Genomic DNA, 23,362 nt, shown 5'->3' with positions numbered 1-23,362 from the left:
TGCTATTGCATGCGTGCAACTTGTGAGCAGTTTAGCAGTTGAGCGACTGCATGCATGCAGCTTGCAAACGTTGGCTATTTATTTCATATTTGTATTTCTTTTAAATTTGTAATTCACATCTACAAGAAATGCGTGCAATACAATACAAAACTACAAGTCAGTTACAAGCCACAAACTGTCTGTTTGACCTCACTGCACACAATTTTTTCACAAAGATGATCTTTAGTTGAGCTTTGTCCAAAAGCAATGTAGAAATTGATACAGGTTCAAATACTCTCGATCCCACTTCTTGTCTGCTTTCAATTGTACATTTCTGTAGTCTTTAAATCAAAGGTTAAAAGTTACACTCCCTCATTTTGTTACAGAAAGCAAAGAAGCCATAATGAACAGTAGCGGTAGTATTTTATTCATGTTTAGAAATGTTTCTCCACCTGTGACGCACAACTTTCAAGGAGACTCAAGACGCCAACTTCAGCTGTACTTGTAATGTCATGTACTGCTACAACAAGTTTTCTTGTAGAACATCACATCCCACTAACAAAGACTACTTGTTTTCTTTGTACAGGTTATCAATAGTAGCAAACAGTTTGGGCGCAAATTTTAAACATTTGTTTGTTCTCATCTGATTGGCTATTTCGTACTGTATACTGCATGTAAGCAGAAAGAGAACAGACTGCATGTGTGTAATTTGTGAGCAAACTAACCCCCTATTACAGCTAAACTTATGAAAGCAAACTGCAAGCATGCAGTATGCAAGCAAAAAGAGCACAATACATTGCTATTGTATGAGAACAAAATGCACACGTGCAATATACAAGTAAAAGGATAGCATGAATAATGCTATTGTAAGAAAGCAAATTGCATATGTGCAATATGATAGCAAAAGAACTCACTAGGTTATTGCTACTGAACTGTATGCATGCAGAGAATATGCAAAGTTGTGCTATTGTTTTGCAACCATCTTAAGAGCACTGCACGCGTGTAGTTGCAAACCGCATACAAGTTGCACACAAAATTTTCATAAGGGCTAGCAACAAATATTTGATTTGTTTCGATATTTGTAATTTTGGTATCCGGATACATTTGTTTCACTAGTATATTGCAAGTGTATAGGCTTTGGTTACCAGTTGTATTTCTCCTCAACTAGTCCAGCCGAACTGTAAAGTTTCTATAGGTGGTCTGCCCTGTTGCAACTCCCCCAATAAAATCTCCCACACCAGCTTTCCCAAAATTCAAGCCTTTTTACATTAATATAAATGTTACCAAATAGTTCGGTATTCGTTGATCTGGATACTAAATAAATTTGACATTTGTTGCAACTGTAGTCTAAATTTCTGATAAAGAAATGCTGAAGACTTGGATCAATGTTTTGATCGACACATTGCATGTGATGTCACCTATTAAAGTATTGCTTGTGTAACCAGACCTTTGGGGAAGATTAGTGGCAGATTTCTGTTGTTTCACCAGAAACCACCTTTTACATTTAGGCCAGTGGCAGTTTAACTATATAACTTTGTTATAGCTCTGTATTGACCTAGCAAAACTAGATTCCATTTGACCAGCAACGCTTCACTTTTCACCTCCCGCTGCATTTAAAATGATTGAGATACTCTAATAGAGCAGTCAAAGCTACATAGTCACAGCTTTTGGTCTACAATTAGTTTGTTTATTTCACAGTTCCAGATGTTGCACGCACATCTAATAGTCACGTGTGTTGTACTGTATGCAAGGTTTAATTGGTGGGGATTATATGCTGTATTTACGTGGTTAAACATCACACTTTGAGTAATAGCCTCACTTGAGCTTTGCTGCAATCAATTTTTAATTATGAACTCAGACATCATTTTCAAGTGTCAAGTAGTGGTCGAGTTTGAATAGCTGTGCAGCATCGAGTTTTGGGATTGAGGTAATAGATGCTGCATTGTGTGGACTGTTTGATTTGTTGAATGGCTCTCTTACTGTTGTCATCGACTCAGAGACAATTGTAATTTTTTTCAAATCCCAGTGAAAATGTCAGGCAACCTAAAGCATTATCTGACATTGATATGCTACTGTTTTACACAATTCATCACAACAGGGAAATCCTTACAATACATTGACAGAATAGAGTGACTCAACCTAAAATAATAATACAATCATTGTTGTCAAGTTGTGTTTGCTATTATTGACAATGCTTCACTATTATAACTCTACAACTTCCTTCTATTTTGATCTGACATTTTGTTAGGCAGGTTCCATTATGGTCGGCCATGCATGATATTGCCTGACAAATGGCCTATGTCAGGCAGTAATAATTGACTCTGGACTCATTGTCACAGTGTGAATTGGATTTGCAATGTCAGATACAGTAGAATTTACCATATGCCAAGTCAGATTCCTGAACTATTTTTGTTGTATGTATTGTGGTTACTTGTTCCACACTGCTTATTGCAGAGTCCCTCAGGGTTGCTGGAGTACAGTAGAAGGTAATATCAGTACAGTCCATTTATTCACACTGTTAGCAGGTCATCTCTTTAAAAAAGATACCATGATATACAGTAGAGCCCACACCCTAAAATGTGGACACCTTGATAGTCAGGTCACTTATTCATGGTCCCGGAGTACAACCCAGGAAACATGATCAGGAAATGATTAACAGTACACACAAACATAGTTTTGTAAATTTCTTGTGCCATATGGTTTGATGTTTGCTGGTGATTATAGCCACATGAAAAAACTTTTTCTCATATATACTTTATTAATTGAATGGATTACGAAGATGTGTGAAATTCTGATCAGGTCACCTGTCCATGTCTGCATGTAACAATACCAAGTGTATTTCTGTGGTCTCATTTGTGTATCATCAATTCAATTAGTAAAGTATATACGAGAAAAAGCTTTTTCATGTGGCTATAAATACCAGCGAACATCAAAACAATGGCTATAATATGCATACAATACAACTAGCGGCAAGAAATTCCACCACCAATTCATACACATGTGATCCGCTAAGCAAAACCAGTCATTTTTGCTCATTCCTTGAATTCCACTTTATTGCTTCTCTGTTATCATACAGTATGGTAGTACTAGGTTTGGGTTTTTCTGGCCAAAATAGCACCCTAAAACCAGCTACCTCACAATACCTTCATGGTGCCTTGGCAGTATTGGTTAGGTATAACCAAGCCCAAAAGTGCCTTCAGTATGACCTGAAATGCTTCCAAAAAGTTGCTAGGAAATTAAAAAAAAATTTAGTGGAAGTTTGTACTGACTGACTGACTGACTGACTGACTAATGCCTTCAGACGAGCGTAACTCGATAATGGCTAAAAATATGGACTTGATTTTTCACTGTTTGGTGTTGCTTCAGCCTGACAGGTGCCTATTGGCATACTGCAATATGTACAATACACGCATCATTGACTTACCTTTGACCTCCTTTTGTGTCCCATTTCTTTTCGCTGACAGTCCAAGGCTTCCCTACATTTGTAACCTTTCTGTGGGGACTAGATTAATTACTGTTCTTACTGTTTGTAACGCTAGCTGTATGTAACGGGCTGAACATAATTGAAAGTGAAGTGTAATGGCCACTTCTACTTTCAAGTCAGTAATTGACAGTTGGCGTACTTGAATAATTCATAAATGGCTCAGACCATGAAGTGTTTGCAAGCTATTTAGAATTATATGAAGAGGGTGAGATCGAGCATATCAATGGTGTATGGCCAGTTTCCATTCTCAAACAGCTAATTTTGCATCTCTAATTATTGCACACTCCGGTATGTTAGTATAAAAGGAACCAACAATCGATCCCACCTCGGTCTTCGAGTAGCTTGAACTTGTGCATTACTCTGGGTTGGAGGGTGGGACCATTGATATGCTCGACCTCACCCTTTTCACATAATTCTAAATAGCTTGCAACCACTTCGTGGTCTGAGCCATTTATGAATTATATTTCAGAGGGCTCAGTCTCACATATCAATGGTAAGGTTTGTAGCTGCAGCCAAATCCAAATGAGAGCACTGCCCTACCTTAGACTGAGGCCTCTGATAACCCTTTGTAGTGCTGATTCTGAGGACTAGTTAGTTGGCTGCTTACAGGGCGTCAAATGTGACTATGCCCATATATTCAGATCATTGGATGATTACCTGAGAGTTTGGGAGTTGAGTACTACATATATATCCCGTTGGCTACATGTGAGTATTCAATTTGTCTGTTACACTAATTTTAAATGCTCAGTAAGGGGTTATCTCGGCTCTCTGGTTCTCAACTTTGCCTGGTGTAGAGAGACATTCATGTGGGTTATAGTTATTAATTGTAGATATCCATAATGATAAAGGTTTAATTCCGACCACTTGCTCAAGGCTTCCATGGAGGGCTGGCATCATCCTCTTCCCTCCCCCCACTGGGCTACAGGAATAGCCCTTTGTAATATCTTGCAGTTGTTTCTGCAACAGGTACGTGTTATGAGAGGTTGTTTGGTTGTTGGGTATACTGACAGTTTTGAAGAGAAACTTGGACCATATATCAGTCTTGTACTTGTGACCGTGTTCCAGGGTTCTGGCCAAAAGGCTTATGGGGGGGGGGGGGGGGGTGTTGAACTCCCCCTTGGAGCAGGGTAATTGATAAGGCAATGTGGCGCTTCATTGGCCTTGTAACTAATTCACTTCAAACTTGAGCTAATTGGCCCAGTGTTATACTACTGGTGGAGCAGTAGATGTCTGGGTTGATCCAGTTTGGCTCAAAGTCAAGACACTTATCAAAACCCTGCCTTAGGGTTTATGTGTAGATGTGGATTGTGATGTGCTACTTGGAACATTATCTTCCTAACTTCTCAGGTAGCTCTGACCCTTTGTGTTTGGTGGCTTCCTACCAAAGAGCAGTTGTCATGTTTGACCTTTATGGGCCCGGAATAGATCCTCTCTCCAGGACATCATAATCAAACCCGGTTCTGAATTGTGCATAGTAAGTGTCTGAATTGTGAATGGTCTCCAAGAGTCCCTAGCTCCGACCAGTGACCATTACTATATATAGATGACAACAGGTGAATTCTACACTCCCCCATTTTTTCCCCGACCAGGGTTGACTGAGAGGTTTGGTTCTTACACTTTGAGGTTTGCTCCTGTATCTCAGTACTGTGTATTGGTGAAATGTGTATGTACCTTATCTGTTTACCTTATCATGTTTTATATATTAAGACCACCGGCCCCAATGTAATGACAGTTGACGTACACTGTATTGGGCCAGTTATTTCACTGGAAGTTGGAGGAATATTGCAATGTGATCTTTGTTTAAAAGGGAACTATTAGCGTAGCTTATATGAAAATATACTATTAAGACATCCAGCAGTCATATACATGTATGTTCAGTTCTTGTTCCGCTGGGGATATCGTCGGGCACCCCGTCCCAATGGGCCAGAGTAGTGTCCTCTCTGGGAGCCTTGGCCTCTTCCATTTCTAGAATTGTATCCTCCCCCACTGTTAGAGGGTTCAGTTCAGAATCGAGTGGAGTTTTTGAGATATCCGGTTGAGGATCTCATTGCTTTGACCTGGTCAACTAAGTCCTTGGACTGTTGTGTGAATTGAGATCCAAATAGTGACGGGGCTGCTCCTTCAAAATTCTTGTCCTCATCCAATAGTGGGAGCAAAGTTCTGTTCAGGGTGCTGACAATCTTTGTCCGTCTGTAGTGTGATATGTGGGCACTAGCATTTCCCACCAGTTCCATTGCTGCAGTTGTGGCATTAACAGCTTGGATATGAGTCACCTCCTTGCCCCTTGAGTTGGCCTCCACAATGGTAGTAAAAGGGGCTACAGCATCTAGGACAAACGATAGAAGCCTTGCAAGTTGGGCATCTATGGCTTTTGTTTGAGGGGACAACTTCGCCCTATAAATCCATCCAGCTTGGGAGTCTTTGTCTCCGCTACCCTAGGTAAGGCATAAGTATTCCTGGATTTGAGTCATTGTACTCTTTCTGTCCTTAAGGCAAACTTCTTTGAAAGGAGGGCCTGTGTGTTGTCGGAGATCTCCACCACTCTGGTTGTGGGTATGGGCTGTGACTCAATATCTGAGTCCCCAAATTCTATTAACCCATCACAGTCGGGGTATTTTGGTATGCCATTCCAGTCTCTCTGTCTGGCATGACGTGAGTGTTGAGAGGTTGAGCGTGTTGTTCCGCTTCTGGACTGGGGCCTTCCACGACTCCGGGAAGGTGATGAGGACCTCCCCCGTGGTGTTCTGTTCATGGAACGGGATGGTGTTCTGCTCTGGGAACGGGATGGTGTTCTGCTCCGAGAACGGGAAGGTGTTCTGCTCCGAGAATGAATGGGTGTTCTGCTCTGAGAACGAATGGGTGCTCTGCTCCGAAAACAAATTGGCGTTCTACTCTGAAAATGAGCGGATGTTCTGGATCGTCATGCTGGAGTCCTGCTTCAAGAGCGTCTTATTGGCATTCTGCTCCGAGAACGTCTTATTGGCGTTCTGCTCCAAGAATGTCTTGTTGGCGTTTTGCTCTGAGAACGTTCAGGCGAATGGGAACTGCTCCTTTTACGATGGCGATGGCGTCGAGATTTCTTAGACTTCTTATGTTTCCGTCTGGATTTGATGGAATTCACCTCTGCTTGTAAGTCGACGAACTTCGTTGATAGATCCTTGATCAATTCAGGTAGTTCTTCCATGACGGCATCTAGATCGTGACTTGAGCTGCGACACGTGTTCGAGCTATGAAGGTGGGATCAATTGTGGGTTCCTCTTATACTAACACACCAGAGTGTGCAATAATTAGAGCTGCAAAATTAGCTGTTTGAGAATGGAAACTGGCCATACACTATTGATATGTGAGACTGAGTCCTCTGAAATGTAATCCATATTTTTGGTGGTGACTGGATTGATTGCAGAGGTGCTTCTCCTACTGTCCTTTGTTTGTAGCACTGTTTGTAGTGCTGTGCAACAGGCTGAAAAAACATATAATTGAAAGCAAAGCGTAGTGGCCACTTCATGTTTGCATCAGTAATTGATAGCTGGGGTGTGCATTCAAATGAAAGCATTGACTCTGGCACCATGCTTTCTTTTGATACAGTATGTGTGGGTTCACCAGTCATAATGTTACAAGAAAGTAAACAAACAAGTGTAAGGTAAGGAATTTTAAGATCGATTAGGGATCATAGAAAAAAGTAGGGAAACAAGGGAGGTCGCCTACATCTGCAGTTATACTAGTGGACATTTAATCCCTAATTCAGTCTTGGCCTTGGAGTATAAACTGAATTTGGGATTAAATGTCAACTGGTATATCTGCAGAGGCTACCTCCCTTGTTTCCCTACTTTTTTATGATCCTAATCGAACTTAAAATTCCTGATTTTTTACTATACTTGTCTATAGTAACAAAGGAGTGGACAACAAAAAGTTTCAGCCTTTTGTGATGAATAGTCTTATAGTTATAGTGCTAGACAGTTGTAACAGGAATAAACTTGATTTGTACAGCAACAATACAGCAGATAAATTACAGGTGCTTATATAACTCACAAAGGAAACAGGCTACGAAAATGGGGTTTGGCTCAGTATGTTCATCATAAACTGGCAAATCTTTTGTCGTGTTTTAGTGTCGTGTTTTCCTTGTATGTCACTGTGCGGACAAAGAAGAAGACCATTTCAACAATGAAATGACAACAGTATTTCTACCACATCATAAATAAACCCCATAACTCGTGTTCCTTATGAAAGATTTTCTTATGCCGCATGAAAAGGCGAATTTGATGGTGTGCATGTATATTGATTGAGCTTTATTTCGATGCATACTGAAGCAATTAAAATTGCAATGTAGCATGTGTATTTTAACTCAGTTAATTTCAATACTTTTTATTGCAAAATTGAATTTTGTGAAAGTGGCTGGTTTTTGCAGTACAAACATTATGTGCTAAGATTCAAACATTATGTGCTTCCACAGAGCTTTCTAGGTTGTTTACACTATACAGCACTCAACATTTACCACTGGTATACCAATGCCTTCTTGCATTTAAACCTGGCAATGTGGGGGGTTAATTTCAACAGGTTCTGGCACTGGGTAAAATTTGAGCCATATGCTTTAATTGCAGTACTAATTGGCCCTAAATTTTTTTAGCCTCGATAAGTTGCTGTAGATTAGTGAATAAATTCTTTGCTTGGGGATTTTAAACTGGCCTTCTTAGGGAGGTGGCTTTATGAACTGGTGGCTGCTAAGATGGGTTTTGCTACATGTATACAACATGTACATGTACTGTATCGTTGTTGTGGTTAACATCATGTACATGTTAATATCTAATACAGTGAAACCTCTAAACAACTGGGACCGACTGATTTCAAGTAAACTTTACTGTTGTAAGGAAGTTTTCCTTTTTTCAGAGGTAAAATTGTATTGGTAGGCATCTATAGGAACTTCAGAAACTATAGATCTAGAGAGGTTAACTCTTTAAGAGGTTTTACTGTGCATCCATCAATGAGTGTAAGTGTCCATCAGTTGTACATACTGTTTATTGTATTAGGGTGTATCAGGCTGCCAGTTAAATACTGTTGTATTTATTTCAGGAAATGTCACGTGTTATAATAAAGAATATTCCTAATAAGGTGAATGAAAAGAAACTCCGTGACTTGTTTGAACAGTGTGGTCAAGTGACAGATGTCAAACTACAAAAGTGTAGCAGAGGAAAGTCACGACATTTTGGATTTATTGGTTACCGTAGTGACCAAGAGGCACAAGCAGCAGTAAAACATTTCAACAAAACTTTCCTTAACTCTGTAAGAATAGAAGTGGAGATAGCCAAGCCTTATGGAGACCCCAGCATCCCACGACCATGGAGCAAATATACCAAAGGTAGCTCTGCTTATGCCAAGCGAAAGAAGGAACTAGAGGAAGAGGTAACTAAGAAAGATGATTCTGCTGATGTCGACAACAGTAAAAAAACGAAAGACCAACAGTTGAATCATGAGATGCACAAGTCAAAGCTTACTAAAGAATTGGCTGATTATTATGATCTAGAGAAGGACCCGGCCTTCAGAGAGTTTGTCACTTTGCACGAGAAGAAAGATAAGAGAAAGACTTGGAGCAACGAACTAACTACAGCAGAACACAGTGAAGAGACTGAGTCTAAGGTTTCTAGCAGTAAACCTAAAGTGGTTCCACTTATTGAAAGTGTCGAGGCTAAGAGACCTGGTGGGAAGGGAATAATGCTGACTAGAACACATTTGAAATTTGAAGAGAGCGATTCAGATTCAGAATCACCTACTCAAAATGACCAATCAGAAGTGGATAAACCAAAGCTATCTGATTTTGAATATTTGAAATCTAAAGTTGTGAAGAAAATTGGTAAAGATAAATCTGAAGATCACATGAGTGCTGAGGAAGATCACATGAGTGCTGAGGAAGATCACACGAGCTCTGGAGAAGGTCACATGAGCTCATCAGATGATGAAAATGAGGCAATTCCTAAGCTAACACTAAAGATGAGGGGATTACCCTTCTCAGCCACAGAGCAAGACATCAAAGATTTCTTCCATCCAGTGAACACCAAAGAGATTCGCCTTGTGCAAACAGCCAAGGGTAGGCCTTCTGGAAGAGCATTTGTAGACTTCTACAATGAGAAAGACTTACAACAGTCGTTACAACATGATAAGGACTTTATGAAGAACAGATACATTGAATTATCCATTGACCTGGGACCTGTAGAAAGAGAGGAAGACATGGATACAGAAAAACAAAACCCGACAAAGAAAAAACCATGGGAAGTTGGTGCAGAGAATAAAGAAATAGATGATAGTTTGTTAGACTCTGGTAGGTTGTTTGCTAGGAATCTCCCCTACACTGTTTCTGAGGAAGACGTTACGAAGTTGTTTGAACATTATGGACCTTTGACTGAAGTGATGATCCCTGTTGACAAGGAAGGGAGCCATCCGATTGGTTATGCTTTTGTCACATTTGTGTTTCCAGAACATGCAGTGAAGGCTTTTGAGGAACTGGATGGTAGTATATTTCAGGGAAGGCTGCTCCATTTGATGCCCTCCAAGAGCAAGGATATTGAAAATGCTGATGGTGAGTGAAATCACACATTGTTGATAATATAGACCTTAAGTAAAATTTGAATGATCGTATTTTGTAATGAAAGGTTGAGGTTTAATGCATGCTATAATGGCATAGTCTTACCAGCCAGGCTGTATTTTTTCCCTACCAAATTACAGGCTGGATGGTGAGACTAATAATGGCTATTTATACCAAAACAAGCTAAGCTGAAAACAAGGGTGAAACCCACAAAAAGGCCAGGGTGAAAAAAGTTTTGAAATCAGAGGTGGTGGGAAAGAAATGGCTGTGATTGTAGGTTAATGGCAAAAAGTGTAAACCCTGTCACCGCTGAATTTTCTGGGGGATCATACAGTCCAAGGCAAATTGTACTATACAAGCTTCAATGTACCCTAAACTACGTAGTTACCATACCTCCAAGTAATTGTTATAGACTAAGGACCTCGACTAGGTTGTTTTTGTTTACGTAAAGGAAACCACTAAGTAATTACAAGACAACAAAACCGCAAAATATGGTAAAAACAGCTTAAATAACTAATCAGTTACAAAGAAGGTTGCTGCAGGTACAGCTGTAAGTCTATACGACTATTCTAAACAGTCTCCGTACATTTCTTCAGCTGCTTTCTTCGAGATTTATCTCAAATCTTTAGAGCTGTAAACCGGTTTTAAAAAAAAACGGTTACTGACCGGTTAATAAAAATATTACAGTTAATCAATTAATGAAATAATTTAACCGGTTTTTCTTTGGTGCACGTGCATGGTATTGTGGCAGAATTAAAATGGCGGTGGACCACTCAAACCATAGCAGTGCAGCAGCACTGGACTTAGCTGTTTATTCTTCCCGACAAAAGTCAGCAGTGTGGAAATATTTTGGTGTTGAAAAGAACTGGAGTGGGGCCGCTGAGAGAGATAAGTGTGTTACCTGTAAGCTATGTGCTCAGAAAGTTGCTCACGGTGGCGGCACGACAAACTTGAAGAACCATTTACGAACTAACCACAGAAAAGAGTACAACGAGTTATATGAAAGTGATTTAAATCTCTCTACAACCATGGATAGTTTCGTTCAATCGTCAGGTGTGAAAAGGTTACCACAGAATTCGGCTCGAGCACTAGAACTTACCAATGCTGTTGTGGAGTTTATTTCGAAAGATTTGAGACCAGTGAGTGTTGTTGATGGGGCTGGATTTTTAAACCTTATGGATGTAGCGGAGCCTCGTTTCGTCGTCCCATGTAGAAGAACTGTAATGAATCATATTGACCGGAAGTACTGTGAAATGAAGCGTGCAGTACGAGGATCATTAAGTGGACAACAGTGCGTTAACACTTACCACTGACATGTGGACGTCAAGGGCTGGTGATGGCTACTTTTCACTCACAGTGCATTATCTTACTGAGGAGTTTGAAATGGTCAGTAATCAGCTACAGTGCCAACATTTACCTGGTGAACATGACCACACCCACATTAGTGAAGCAATCACTGCTGCACTGTCTGAGTGGTGCATCCAACTGGATGAAGATGTTGTAGCTTTTGTAACAGATAATGGCAGTAACACTAAGAAGTCCTTGAAAGTTGACCTCAAGATACTTAACTTACCTTGTTCTGGCCACACATTGAACTTGTCTGTGCAAATAGCTTTTGCTTTACCAGTAATGCACACAGCTGTAGCCAGAACTAGAAAGGTAGTAGAGCATTTTAACAAATCTCGTCTTGATTTTGAGAAATTGGAAGAAAAGCAGCAGCTATTAGGCTTACCTCATCACAAGTTAATTCAGGCAGTTCCACATCGATGGAATTCAGTTTATGACATGATTGAAAGGTTATGTGAGCAACAAACTGTTGTTGCTGCTGTGCTTCATAACCACAGAGACTTATTACATTTGGAACACTCCCCTACAGAATAAAGGCTACTGGAAGATTTGTGCAAAATTTTAGAACCATTTAAGGATGCTACTGTTTACCTTAGCGCTAGCAGGTACCCTACCTTATCTGTTCTAGGGCCTATTCTGGATAAAATACGGAAGAATTTGGAGGAAGGTGGAGACTCTCCAGTAATTTCCAGAGCGAAATGAGCTATCAATGATGACTTGAAAACCAGGTACCAAGACAATGAAATCTGTGAGTTGATGAATAAAGCATCCCTCCTTGACCCTCGTTTAAAGTCAATACATTTAACTGAAGTGGAACAGACCAATACAATCGACTGTCTGGTCAATGAAATTGTAAGTAAATTTTCTCCACCAGCTCCAACTTCTGATGGCAGTGAAGAACCTGAACTCATGGTATTAGATGAACATGAACAACCACCAGATGGTGATCATAGTAGTGGTGAGCCAGTGAGAAAGAAATGCATGCTTGAAAAATTATTGGGAACCTCCTTTTCTGAAAACACAGACACCTCTGTGACAGTTTCCTACAATGAACTGGTGATAGCCGAGTTAAGCCGTTACAAATCTGAACCAATATTGGAATTGAAAGGGAAGCCACTGAAGTGGTGGAAGGATCATCAGCACTCTTATCCAAACTTATCATGCATGGCAAAATAATATTTAGGGATGGTGGCAACATCAGTTCCTTCTGAAAAACGGCAGGTAATGTTGTGACAGCGAAGAGGTGTGCTTTAGAACCAGAGAATGTGGAGAAGTTGGTTTTCTTACACGATAACCTACCACCAGTGAAGTTGCCTTATCAGCGACTAAAGTGACAGTCAGTTAGATTAGTAGATATCACATTGAGTAGTACTGTAAAACAGTTGTAAGTCAATTTTCACTGTTTTTGTAAAAAAAATGTACAAACATAATGAAACATTTATTATAAAACTTGATTCCATAATGCCGAGGATGGTCTTCACAACACCTGTAAAGCATGTATTGATTACTAAAGGCTTTATGTATATATTCTAAATTACATTTGTATAACACCACTACACAGAAACCAGTTAACCGGTAACTGCCAGTTATTGGTAGCCAGTTAACCAGTTTTGAATTTGTTATCAGGTTCACAGCTCTACAAATCTTGTATCACACATGTCTATGCGCACACAAGTGAATCACGCCATACTTCTGAAAAACAGCTGACTGTCATTGGCTGTCTTAACAATCCAGTGGACCAACCATTAACTCGACGATTCATGAAACCCGTCTTTTCTGATAAGAAAAACTTTGTGGTATTATTTAACAATAGTGTATGAAGTATCCTAGAAACGAGACCTCCATGGGTGTGCCTGTTTCAGGGTAAGCACATCATACTATAAAATGCATGATAGAAGTGGTAGTACATTAGCATTATACTTGAAACGTCTTTTATAGTATTGTCCCGGATAAATCCAGTTGTAGTGGTGAACAATTAATAACAATAATTCAAATGAATTCGTGCTTTATCCTTGACCTTAGATTTCAAAGCTTACAACTGGGGGCCGCACCCCTTTTTTATAGCTTGGCTGTTTTGGTATAGATATATCATTTCTTGTTGTATTGTTCAACCATTTACTGGGTGAGTTGCAACATAGCTGGACTCATGACAAGGTGACTTGTTTATACCCTATAGGGCGTTCAGTTATGTAACATCACCTTCTTCTTAAACCTGTAGAAAGTTCAACTTGACTTGTTTGTAACTGAACTGTCCACAGCATGACTTGTTTGTAATTGATCTCTCTACAACATGACTTGTTTGTAACTGATCTCTCTACAGCATGACTTGTTTGTAACTGATCTCTCTACAAAGGATGACTTGTTAATTGCTGAACTACTCATTACAGGATGTGTTGTTGCTGAACTCTCCATAGGGTGACTGTAATGTACGTAACTGAACTTTCTACATGGTGACTTGTTTGTAGCTGAACTCTTGCTACAGGTTGACTTTTTATGTAGCTTGTTTGTACGTAGTTTAACATTCAAATAAAGTGACTTATGTATCAATGTAGCTGAATGCTCTATCAAGACACACGGTAGTGTGTCGTGCGGCCCAAGAAGCCGGCGTGCCACCCGTGAGTATATTAACAGGAAGAAAGAAAATGCAATTTTCACACCTATGTAGCTCTATGATCCCTTATCCGATTGGAACCAAATTTGCTAGAGAGGTGCCGGCCAGCAAGGGGAGTCTACACACCAAATTTGAAGAAAATCGCTCCAGCCATTTCCGAGATACGAGCGAACAAAATTTTGTTTTAATTTCTTCGTTTTTTTCTTCTTCTACTTCTTCATTTCACACATTTCGCAAAATCCGCCATAAAACACGAATGCGTGCTCGGATCGGGCTGAAATTTGGCACACTTAAAGGGCTCATTAAGGCGGATCTCTGTACCAACTTTGGTAGGAATCCGATGAACATTCACGGAGTTATGGCCGATTATTTGCGTAAAATAAGGTCGAAGGTCTGTCACGCCTACAGGGTAAACTCCTTTGAGGAATCAGTTGAAAATTGCTATGTAGATGGAGCAACCATCGTAGGAGTGCCTTTTTGTGGTTTGAAAGGAATCGGGATAAAGACCACGGAGATATGACACAAAACCCGACCTGTGTCAAAATTACGCGATCGATTTTTATGAATAAAAATACTATTAGTTTTCGTGTCTATCAGGCAAACCGCTTAGAGCAATGAGCTGAAAATCAGTGTGTAGCTGAAATAATCATCATAGAAAGTCCTTGCAGTAGTACAGAAGAATCGGATTACAAACCACTGAGTTATGATTCGAAAGGCAACTACGTGTAGCAAATGCGAGATCGAGATACTCTAATAGAACAGTCATCCTAATAGAGCATTCAGCTACGTTTATAACTTACTCCATTACAGAATTATATTACATTGCAGGATATTCTGTACGGAATTCAGCTACAAACAGTTAATCTGATAGACAATTCAGCTACATGCAAGTCACCCTGTAGAGAGTTCATCTAGAAACAAGTCACCCTGTATCAGCTAGAAGAAGTCACCTTGTAGAGAGTTCAGCTACAAAGAAACCATCATGTAGAGAGTTCAGCTGCAAACCAATCACAACTCAGCTACAAACAAACATGCCCTGTAAAAAGATCAGCTAGAAGAAGTTACCTTGTAGAGAGTTCAGCTACAAAGAAATCACCATGTAGAGAGTTAAGCTGCAAACAAATCACCCAGTAGAAAGTTCAGCTATGAACAGATCACCCTGTTGAGAGTTCAGTTAGGAAAAAGTAATCCTGTAGAGAGATCAGCTAGAAGTATCACCTTGTAGAAAGTTCAGCTACAAACAAATCATCTGTAGAGAGTTCAGCTACAAACAAATCACCCTGCAGAGAGATCAGCTAGAAGAAGTCACCTTGTAGAGAGTTCAGCTATAAAGAAACCACCATGTAGAAAGTTCAGCTGCAAACAAATCCCCTGTAGAGAGTTCAGCTAGAAACAAGTCACCCTGTAGAGAGATCAGCTAGAAACAAGTCATCCTGTAGAGAGTTCAGCTAGAAGAAGTCACATTGTAGAGAGTTCAGCTACAAAGAAACTACCATGTAGAGAGTTCAGCTGTAAACAAATCACCCTGTAGAGAACTCAGCTACGAACAAATCGCCCTGTAGAAAGATCAGCTAGAAGAAGTTACTATGTAGGGAGTTCAGCTACGAACAGATCACCCTGTAGAGAGTTCAGCTGCAAAAAAATCAATCACTCTGTAGAGAGTTCAGCTAGAAGAAGTCACCTTGTAGAGAGTTCAGCTGCAAACAAATCACCCTGTAGAAAGATCAGCTAGAAGAAGTTACCTTGTAGAGAGTTCAGCTACAAAGAAACCACCATGTAGAGTGTTCAGCTGCAAACAAATCACCTGTAGAGAGTTCAGCTAGAAACAAGTCACCTTGTAGAGAGATCAGCTAGAAACAAGTCACCCTGTAGAGAGTTCAGCTAGAAGAAGTCACATTGTAGAGAGTTCAGCTACAAAGAAACTACCATGTAGAGAGTTCAGCTGCAAACAAACACCCTGTAGAGAACTCAGCTACAAACAAATCGCCCTGTAGATAGATCAGCTAGAAGAAGTTACCTTGTAGGGAGTTCAGCTACAAAGAAATCATCATGTAGAGAGTTCAGCTATGAAAATATCACCCTGTAGAGAGTTCAGCTAGAAGAAGTCACCTATTAGAGAGTTCAGCTACAAAGCAACCACCATGTAGAGAGTTCAGCTGCAAAAAAAATCAATCACTCTGTAGAGAGTTCAGCTAGAAGAAGTCACCTTGTAGAGAATTCAGCTGCAAATAAATCACCCTGTAGAGAATTCAGCTACAAACAAATCACCCTGTATCAAGATCAGCTAGAAGAAGTTACCTTGTAGAGAGTTCAGCTACAAAGAAACCACCATGTAGAGAGTTCAGCTGCAAACAAATCACCTGTAGAGAGTTTAGCTAGAAACAAGTCACCCTGTAGAGAGATCATCTAGAAGAAGTCACCATGTAGAGAGTTCAGCTACAAAGAAACCGCCATGTAGAGAGTTCAGCTGCAAACAAATCAGCCTGTAGAGAGTTCAGATACAAACAAATCACCCAGTAAAAAGTTCAGCTATGAACAGATCACCCTGTTGAGAGTTCAGTTAGAAACAAGTCATCCTGTAGAGAGATCACCTAGAAGGATCACCTTGTAGAGAGTTCAGCTACAAACAAATCACCTGTAGAGAGTTCAGCTACAAACAAATCGCCCTGTAGATAGATCAGCTAGAAGAAGTTACCTTGTAGGGAGTTCAGCTACAAAGAAATCACCCTGTAGAGAGTTCAGCTACAAAGAAATCATCATGTAGAGAGTTCAGCTGCAAACAAGGCATCCTGTAGAGAGTTCAGCTATGAAAAGATCACACTGTAGAGAGTTCAGCTAGAAGAAGTCACCTTTTAGAGAGTTCAGCTACAAAGCAACCACCATGTAGAGAGTTCAGCTGCAAACACATCACCCTGTAGAGAATTCAGCTACAAACAAATTGTCTTGTAGAGAGACCAGCTAGAAACAAGTCACCCTGTAGACAGATCAGCTAGAAGAAGTTACCTTGTAGAGAGTTCAGCTGCAAACAAATCAGCCTGTACAGAGTTCAGATACAAACTAATCACAGATCAGCTGGAAACAAGTCACATTGTAGAGAGATCAGGTAGTATAAGTTACCTTGTAGAGAGTTCAGCTACAAAGAAACCACCATGTAGAGAGTTTAGCTGCAAACAAATCACCCAGTAGAAAGTTCAGCTATGAACAGATCACCCTGTTGAGAGTTCAGTTAGAAACAAGTCATCCTGTAGAGAGATCACCTAGAAGTATCACCTTGTAGAGAGTTCAGCTACAAACAAATCACCTGTAGAGAGTTCAGCTACAAATAAATCGCCCTGTAGATAGATCAGCTAGAAGAAGTTACCTTGTAGGGAGTTCAGCTACAAAGAAATCACCCTGTAGAGAGTTCAGCTACAAAGAAATCATCATGTAGAGAGTTCAGCTGCAAACAAATCATCCTGTAGAGAGTTCAGCTATGAAAAGATCACACTGTAGAGAGTTCAGCTAGAAGAAGTCACCTTTTAGAGAGTTCAGCTACAAAGCAACCACCATGTAGAGAGTTCAGCTGCAAACACATCACCCTGTAGAGAATTCAGCTACAAACAAATCGTCCTGTAGAGAGACCAGCTAGAAACAAGTCACCCTGTAGACAGATCAGCTAGAAGAAGTTACCTTGTAGAGAGTTCAGCTGCAAACAAATCACCCTGCAGAGAATTCAACTACAAACAGATAACCCTGCAGAGAGTTCAGCTAGAGTCAAGTCACCCTGTAGAGAGAATCCTGTAAAGAGTTCATCTACGTACAAGCAGATCACCCTGTAGAGATTTCAGCTACATTTCAAGTCACCCAGTAGAGAGATCAGCTGCAAATTATCCTGTGGGGATTAATTGACATGTAATAAATATATGCTCTCTTTTTATATTATGAACTCTTGATATATGCATTATATATATAATTTGTACATTTACTGATAAAATCAGAATGAGTTAAAGTGTTTATAAAATCTGCTTCATCTTTTTCTTTTTCCTGTGGTAAAGAAAAATATATAGGTTAAAAAGCCCCAAAGCTGGCCATAGGCCATCTTTGAGGTATACAAATACAAAAAGAAGTGAAATCTAATCAAAAACAGCCAAGCTGTAAAAATAGGAGTGCGGCCCTTGAAAAGGCTATGGTGAAAAAAGATGTGAAATCCAAGGTGGCGGCCAAGAAATGGCTGTGATGGTAGGTTAATGGTAAAAAATTTAGTAACGACAATTCAGGTGAATTTTGTGCCAATTGACCAAGCGGCACCAAATTCACCTGAATTGTTGTTATTAAAATTTTTACCATTAACCTACCATCACAGCCATTTCTTGGCCGCCACCTTGGATTTCACATCTTTTTTTCACCATAGCCTTTTCAAGGGCCGCACTCCTATTTTTACAGCTTGGCTGTTTTTGATTAGATTAGGATGACTGTACTATTAGAGTAGTTTGATTGTACACTTGCTGTATACATGTAGGTTTCACACTGTAACTCAGTGACTTTTAATCCGATTCTTGTATACTATTAAAAGTACTTTCTATGATGATTACTCCATCTACAGGGCTACATACTGATTTTCAACTATTCCTCCATGTGGTTTGCCCAGTAGGTGTGAAAACTAATTGATTTTTTATTCACAAAACTTGACCGTGCAATTATTACACCAATTCTTTATATCTCTATTCCTTCAAACCACCAAAAGGCACTCCTATACAGGTAACCTATCCACAAACAAATTTTCAACTCATTCCATGAAGCAGTTTGCCCTACAGGCTTGACAGAAGGATATTTTACATGCATAACTCCATGAATTTTATTCAGATTCGCACAAAATTTGGTACTGGGATTCATGTTTAGACCCCCGTGCCAAATTTCAGCTTGATTGGATTGCACATTTGTGTTTTATAGCAATTTTAAAAGGAGTAGGAAAAAAACCCCGAAGAACAAAGAAAGGAAAAAACCCAAAACTTTGGTTGCTTGTATATTGGGATTGGCTGGGGGGGATTTACTCAAATTTGGCATGTGGACTGCCATACCAGGTGGGCAACCCCTGCCTGCACACAGTGTTCTGTTACTCTAGTTGAACAATTGCACGTTTTATGTAAAATGTTCTGTTTGAGCAGTCACTTTTACCTGAGGTGTGAAAAAGAATGCTGCTTTTAAAACAATGTACTGTGAAAAAGAAAAAGATTAGAGTTGTACCGATTATTGGATTGGTAATCGGTAGAAGCTGATAATTAGCTGTTTTTATCATAATCAGAAATCGGTTGTAATGGACTATGGCCAGCGGATTATTAGTCTATTCAGCTTCAGCAGCTGCAGTACCACTGGAGGACTGGTGTCAAAGGCTCTGGCATGTACTTAGGTTATTTGTTTATGTTTTGTGGTAATCACAATAATAAATGGAGTCCTAGCCCACTTGTCTGACTAGCAACTTTGAGTGTAAAACCTCACAGCATTGGCATTACTAGCTCTACTTTTAGTAGAATATGTACAAGTATATCTTGCAGAGACCTACAATCGGGTATTGGTTAACTATCAGTAAAATAGGGTAAAAACATATCGGATATCGGTTTTGCCTAAAAAGTGGGAATCAGTACAACACTAAAAAAGATGTGCTATCAAAAGTAGCAGTCAAAAAATGGTTGCATGTGCGTCATACAGTACGGTAGTACTATATATTAGGGATCATGAAGGTTTGCGCTTTTTGAAAATATTACCCTAAAACCAGCCTCACAATACCTTCATTAGTGCCTTGGCAGTATTGGTTAGGCCTAAAAGTGCTTTCAGTATGACCCTAAATGCTTCCTACGGAATCTAAAAAAAAATTATTTAGTGGAGTTTTCTACTGACTGACTGACTGACTGACTGACTGACTGACTGACTGACTGACTGACTGACTAACTGACTGACTGACTGACTGACTGACTGATTGACTGACTGACTGACTAATACCTTCAGACAAGTGTAACTCAATAATGGCTAAGGATACGGGCTTGATTTTTTCACTGTTCGGCGTTGCTTCAGTTCAACAGGTGCCTAAAGTTTGGTATACTGCAACACACACAATGCATGCTTCATGGACTTACCTGTGTCCTCCTTTGTGTCCCATTTATCTTTGCTAATAGCATAAGGTGTCGATCCGCGGTAGCACCACGTGAAGGCTTCCCTACATTTGACAGGAATTGTCTGAGTTTTCCATTGTGGCTGGATTGATTGTAGAGGTCCTTCTCCTAGTGTTCTTCAGTGTAACATAGCTGAAAACAAACTATATAATGGCCACTTCACTAATTCAGTAATCGATAGTTGAGGCGCATGTTCAGACGAAAACAATTAGCCTAGCACCATTCCTTAGTTTTTCTATGATCCCTAATCGAACTAAAAGTTTCTTAATTTTTCCTTATACTAACTTAAACAGTAGTATCAGGAGAAAGTGAAAGTTGATTTGCCCAAACATTTTTGTTTATTTGTTCCCTCTTACCTTCCTTTCTACCACCTTAACTTTTAGTTTGAAGCATTGGGAACCGGGAGCCAATGTAGAAGTGATTATATGAAAGGTGTGCATTTCAATACAAATGTAAAGAAAAACCAGGAATTTCACAAGCTAGTAGGGATCATTATAATAAAAAGTGAGGTCATCGCCTGAAGTGCAATTTAATTCCTATTTTAGCCCATCATACAGTACAGTAGTACTGTATATTAGGGATCATGGAGGTTTGTACTTTCTCACAAAAAAGTTTTGACCAGAAACCAGCCTTACAATACCTTTATGGTGCCTTGGCAATATAACCAAATGCCTTCAGTATCACCCGAAATGCTTTGCTACATACAATTTTAAAAATATGTATATTCAGTGGAATGCCTGACTGACTGACTAAGTTACTTACTAATGCCTTCAGACAAGTGTAACTCGATAATGGCTATGGATGTTCTCACTGCTAGATGTTGCTTCAGCCCAACAGGTGCCTTTTGGCATACCACAGTACATAGATTGCACTCATCATGGACTTACCTTTGTCTTCCTTTGTGTCCCATTTCTTTTCACTCACAGCGCAAGGTGTTGATTCATGGTAGTGTGTGATGGCTTTCCTACATTTTGTAACAACAATGGTCCGTATTTCTGTAGTGACTAGGTGCAGAGAGAGGGACTTCTTGTTTTGTTCTTTGTTTGTGATGCTGGCTGAACAAAGCTGACAGCAAACCATAATCGATGGCCACTTTTCAGTAATTGATAGTCAGACAAAAAATTAATATCAAGTCCTGCTATTCTAGAAAGATGTGGTATGATCAGTCATAAATATGGTGCGAGATAGTAAACAAATAAGTACAAGGAAAATTTAGGAATTTTAAGTTTGTTTAGGGATCATAGAAATAAAAAGTAGCGAAACAAGAGAGGTCGCCCAAGGGAGGTCGCCAAAAAATGTCCACTTGTATATCTCAGGTGTAGGCATCAAACTAAATTTGTTTGTACTTGTCTGAAATAGGGATTCAATTTAAAGTGATGATCCTCTTGTTTAAGCACTTTTTTATTTATAAACTTTGTAATATTAATGAACTTCTATAACACTGCAGCAAAGGAAAGAATGATGTCAGACATATGAGTGTGCTACAAAAGGTGCTCCCCTACATTAAAAAATTTACAAACTATTAATTCATGAATCCCATGTTCAACGATTTTGTTTTGATCCCATCCATGCTTCCCGGTGTCACTATCCCTAGCACTCAATAAATTAATAGTATTACCTTTTGATCTGGCCCAATATGTGTCATAGAAAGTTGTCCCAAAACATAGCTGGATGACAACCAATACTAGTCTGTACGGTCACAAGTGCAATTGGTGTATAACGAAAAGTATAGTTTGCAAAATTTTATTGTAAAAGTTCTGATTTCAAGGGTAGTATAGAAATATTCCAATTTTTTTTTTTTGCAGAGAAACTACAGGAGTTATCTTCCTACAAGAAGAAGAAGGTCACCAAGCAGAAATCACAAGCAGGCAGTAGCCATAATTGGAACACTTTATTCCTAGGACAGAATGCTGTGGTTGATGCCATGGCTACTCAGTTCAACACTAGCAAGTCAGCCATCTTAGATCCAGAGTCTCGGCATTCTGCAGCAGTAAATGTTGCCTTAGGGGAAACCCAACTGGTGGAGCAAACTCGACAGTTTCTTGAATCACATGGAGTAGACTTGGGTTGTTTTGGAGCTGGAAAGAAGAAGTCTCGTAGTAAAACAGTCATCCTTGTAAAGAACCTTCCATTTGGCTCAAAGGCTGATGAGTTAGTTAAACTGTTCTCAACTTATGGTGGATTGGATGATGTAATTTTGCCACCTTCTGGGATTACAGCAGTTGTGAAGTTTTATGAGCATCAAAATGCAAAAAAAGCATTCACTGCATTGGCCTACAGCAAGTTTAAACAGTTGCCACTTTATCTAGAGTGGGCTCCAGATGGAGTCATAAAAGTTAAAGCTGAAATTGAAGCTGATGTGATGGAAGACAAAGATCTGCCACCCAGCAGTGGCAATAATCAATGTGTCACTGTATTTGTGAAGAATTTGTCATTTTCTTCAACTGACGAAGACTTGTGTAACCTTTTCTCTAAAGTCGGACCAGTATCTGCAGCAAAAGTTGCTCGTAAACATAACACCCAAGATCCTGCTAATCCCTTATCAATGGGATTTGGGTTTGTAGAATTCTCATCTAGTGAACTGGCCTGTAAAGCAATCAAACAACTACAGCACAAACAACTTCATGGACATCAGCTAGAGCTGAAAGTATCGCACAAAAAGATAACTGCATCTGATAAGAATGACAGTGATGAGACGCAAGACCAACAGGATAGTTGTAAACTTCTTGTTAGGAATGTACCATTTGAGGCTACCACTAAAGAATTAAAAGAAGTGTTTGGTGCTTTTGGTGAGCTTAAAACATTGCGATTGCCTAAAAAATTTGGCAAGAAAAGTGGCCACCGTGGATTTGCCTTTGTGGAGTACCTCACTAAACATGATGCTAAGATGGCGTTTGATTCACTGCATTACAGCACTCATTTGTATGGGCGTCGTCTGGTGCTGGAGTGGGCAGGGTTAGATGACACAGTTGCTGACATAAGACGGAAAACATCGCAACAATTGAAACTACCAGGACCTACTGCAAAGAGAAGGAAAATAATGGAACAATTATTGACTGCAGCAGGTCATGGCAATGATAGTGATGATGGTGACTAATAAAGAACTATGACTGCAGTTTATACATGTATATGAATTTTATTTGGGTGAATATGTGGCCATTTACATTGATGTAATGTATAGGTGTACTTTGAATTGGGATGCTGTGAAAACTACATAATTA

The 23,362-nt window shown here is 39.6% G+C and overlaps 1 protein-coding gene across 1 annotated transcript in view; it reads left to right on the top strand.

Annotated features, from left to right (window-relative positions):
• LOC136255672 (probable RNA-binding protein 19) overlaps positions 1–23,362 on the top strand; it is a 26,082-nt gene extending 2,720 nt beyond the window's left edge. The window contains exons 2-3 of the mRNA XM_066048483.1: positions 8,531–10,031; positions 21,947–23,362. Of these exons, the coding sequence (XP_065904555.1) occupies positions 8,534–10,031; positions 21,947–23,238 (2,790 nt within the window). The 5' untranslated portion in view covers positions 8,531–8,533 and the 3' untranslated portion in view covers positions 23,239–23,362. The remainder of the gene's footprint in view (positions 1–8,530; positions 10,032–21,946) is intronic.

This window comes from Dysidea avara, chromosome 5 (genome assembly GCF_963678975.1).
Source record: "Dysidea avara chromosome 5, odDysAvar1.4, whole genome shotgun sequence".
NCBI classification, from domain to species: domain Eukaryota; kingdom Metazoa; phylum Porifera; class Demospongiae; order Dictyoceratida; family Dysideidae; genus Dysidea; species Dysidea avara.
Note: the sequence above shows the minus strand (reverse complement) of the source record. Positions and strands in the feature narration are given on the sequence as shown.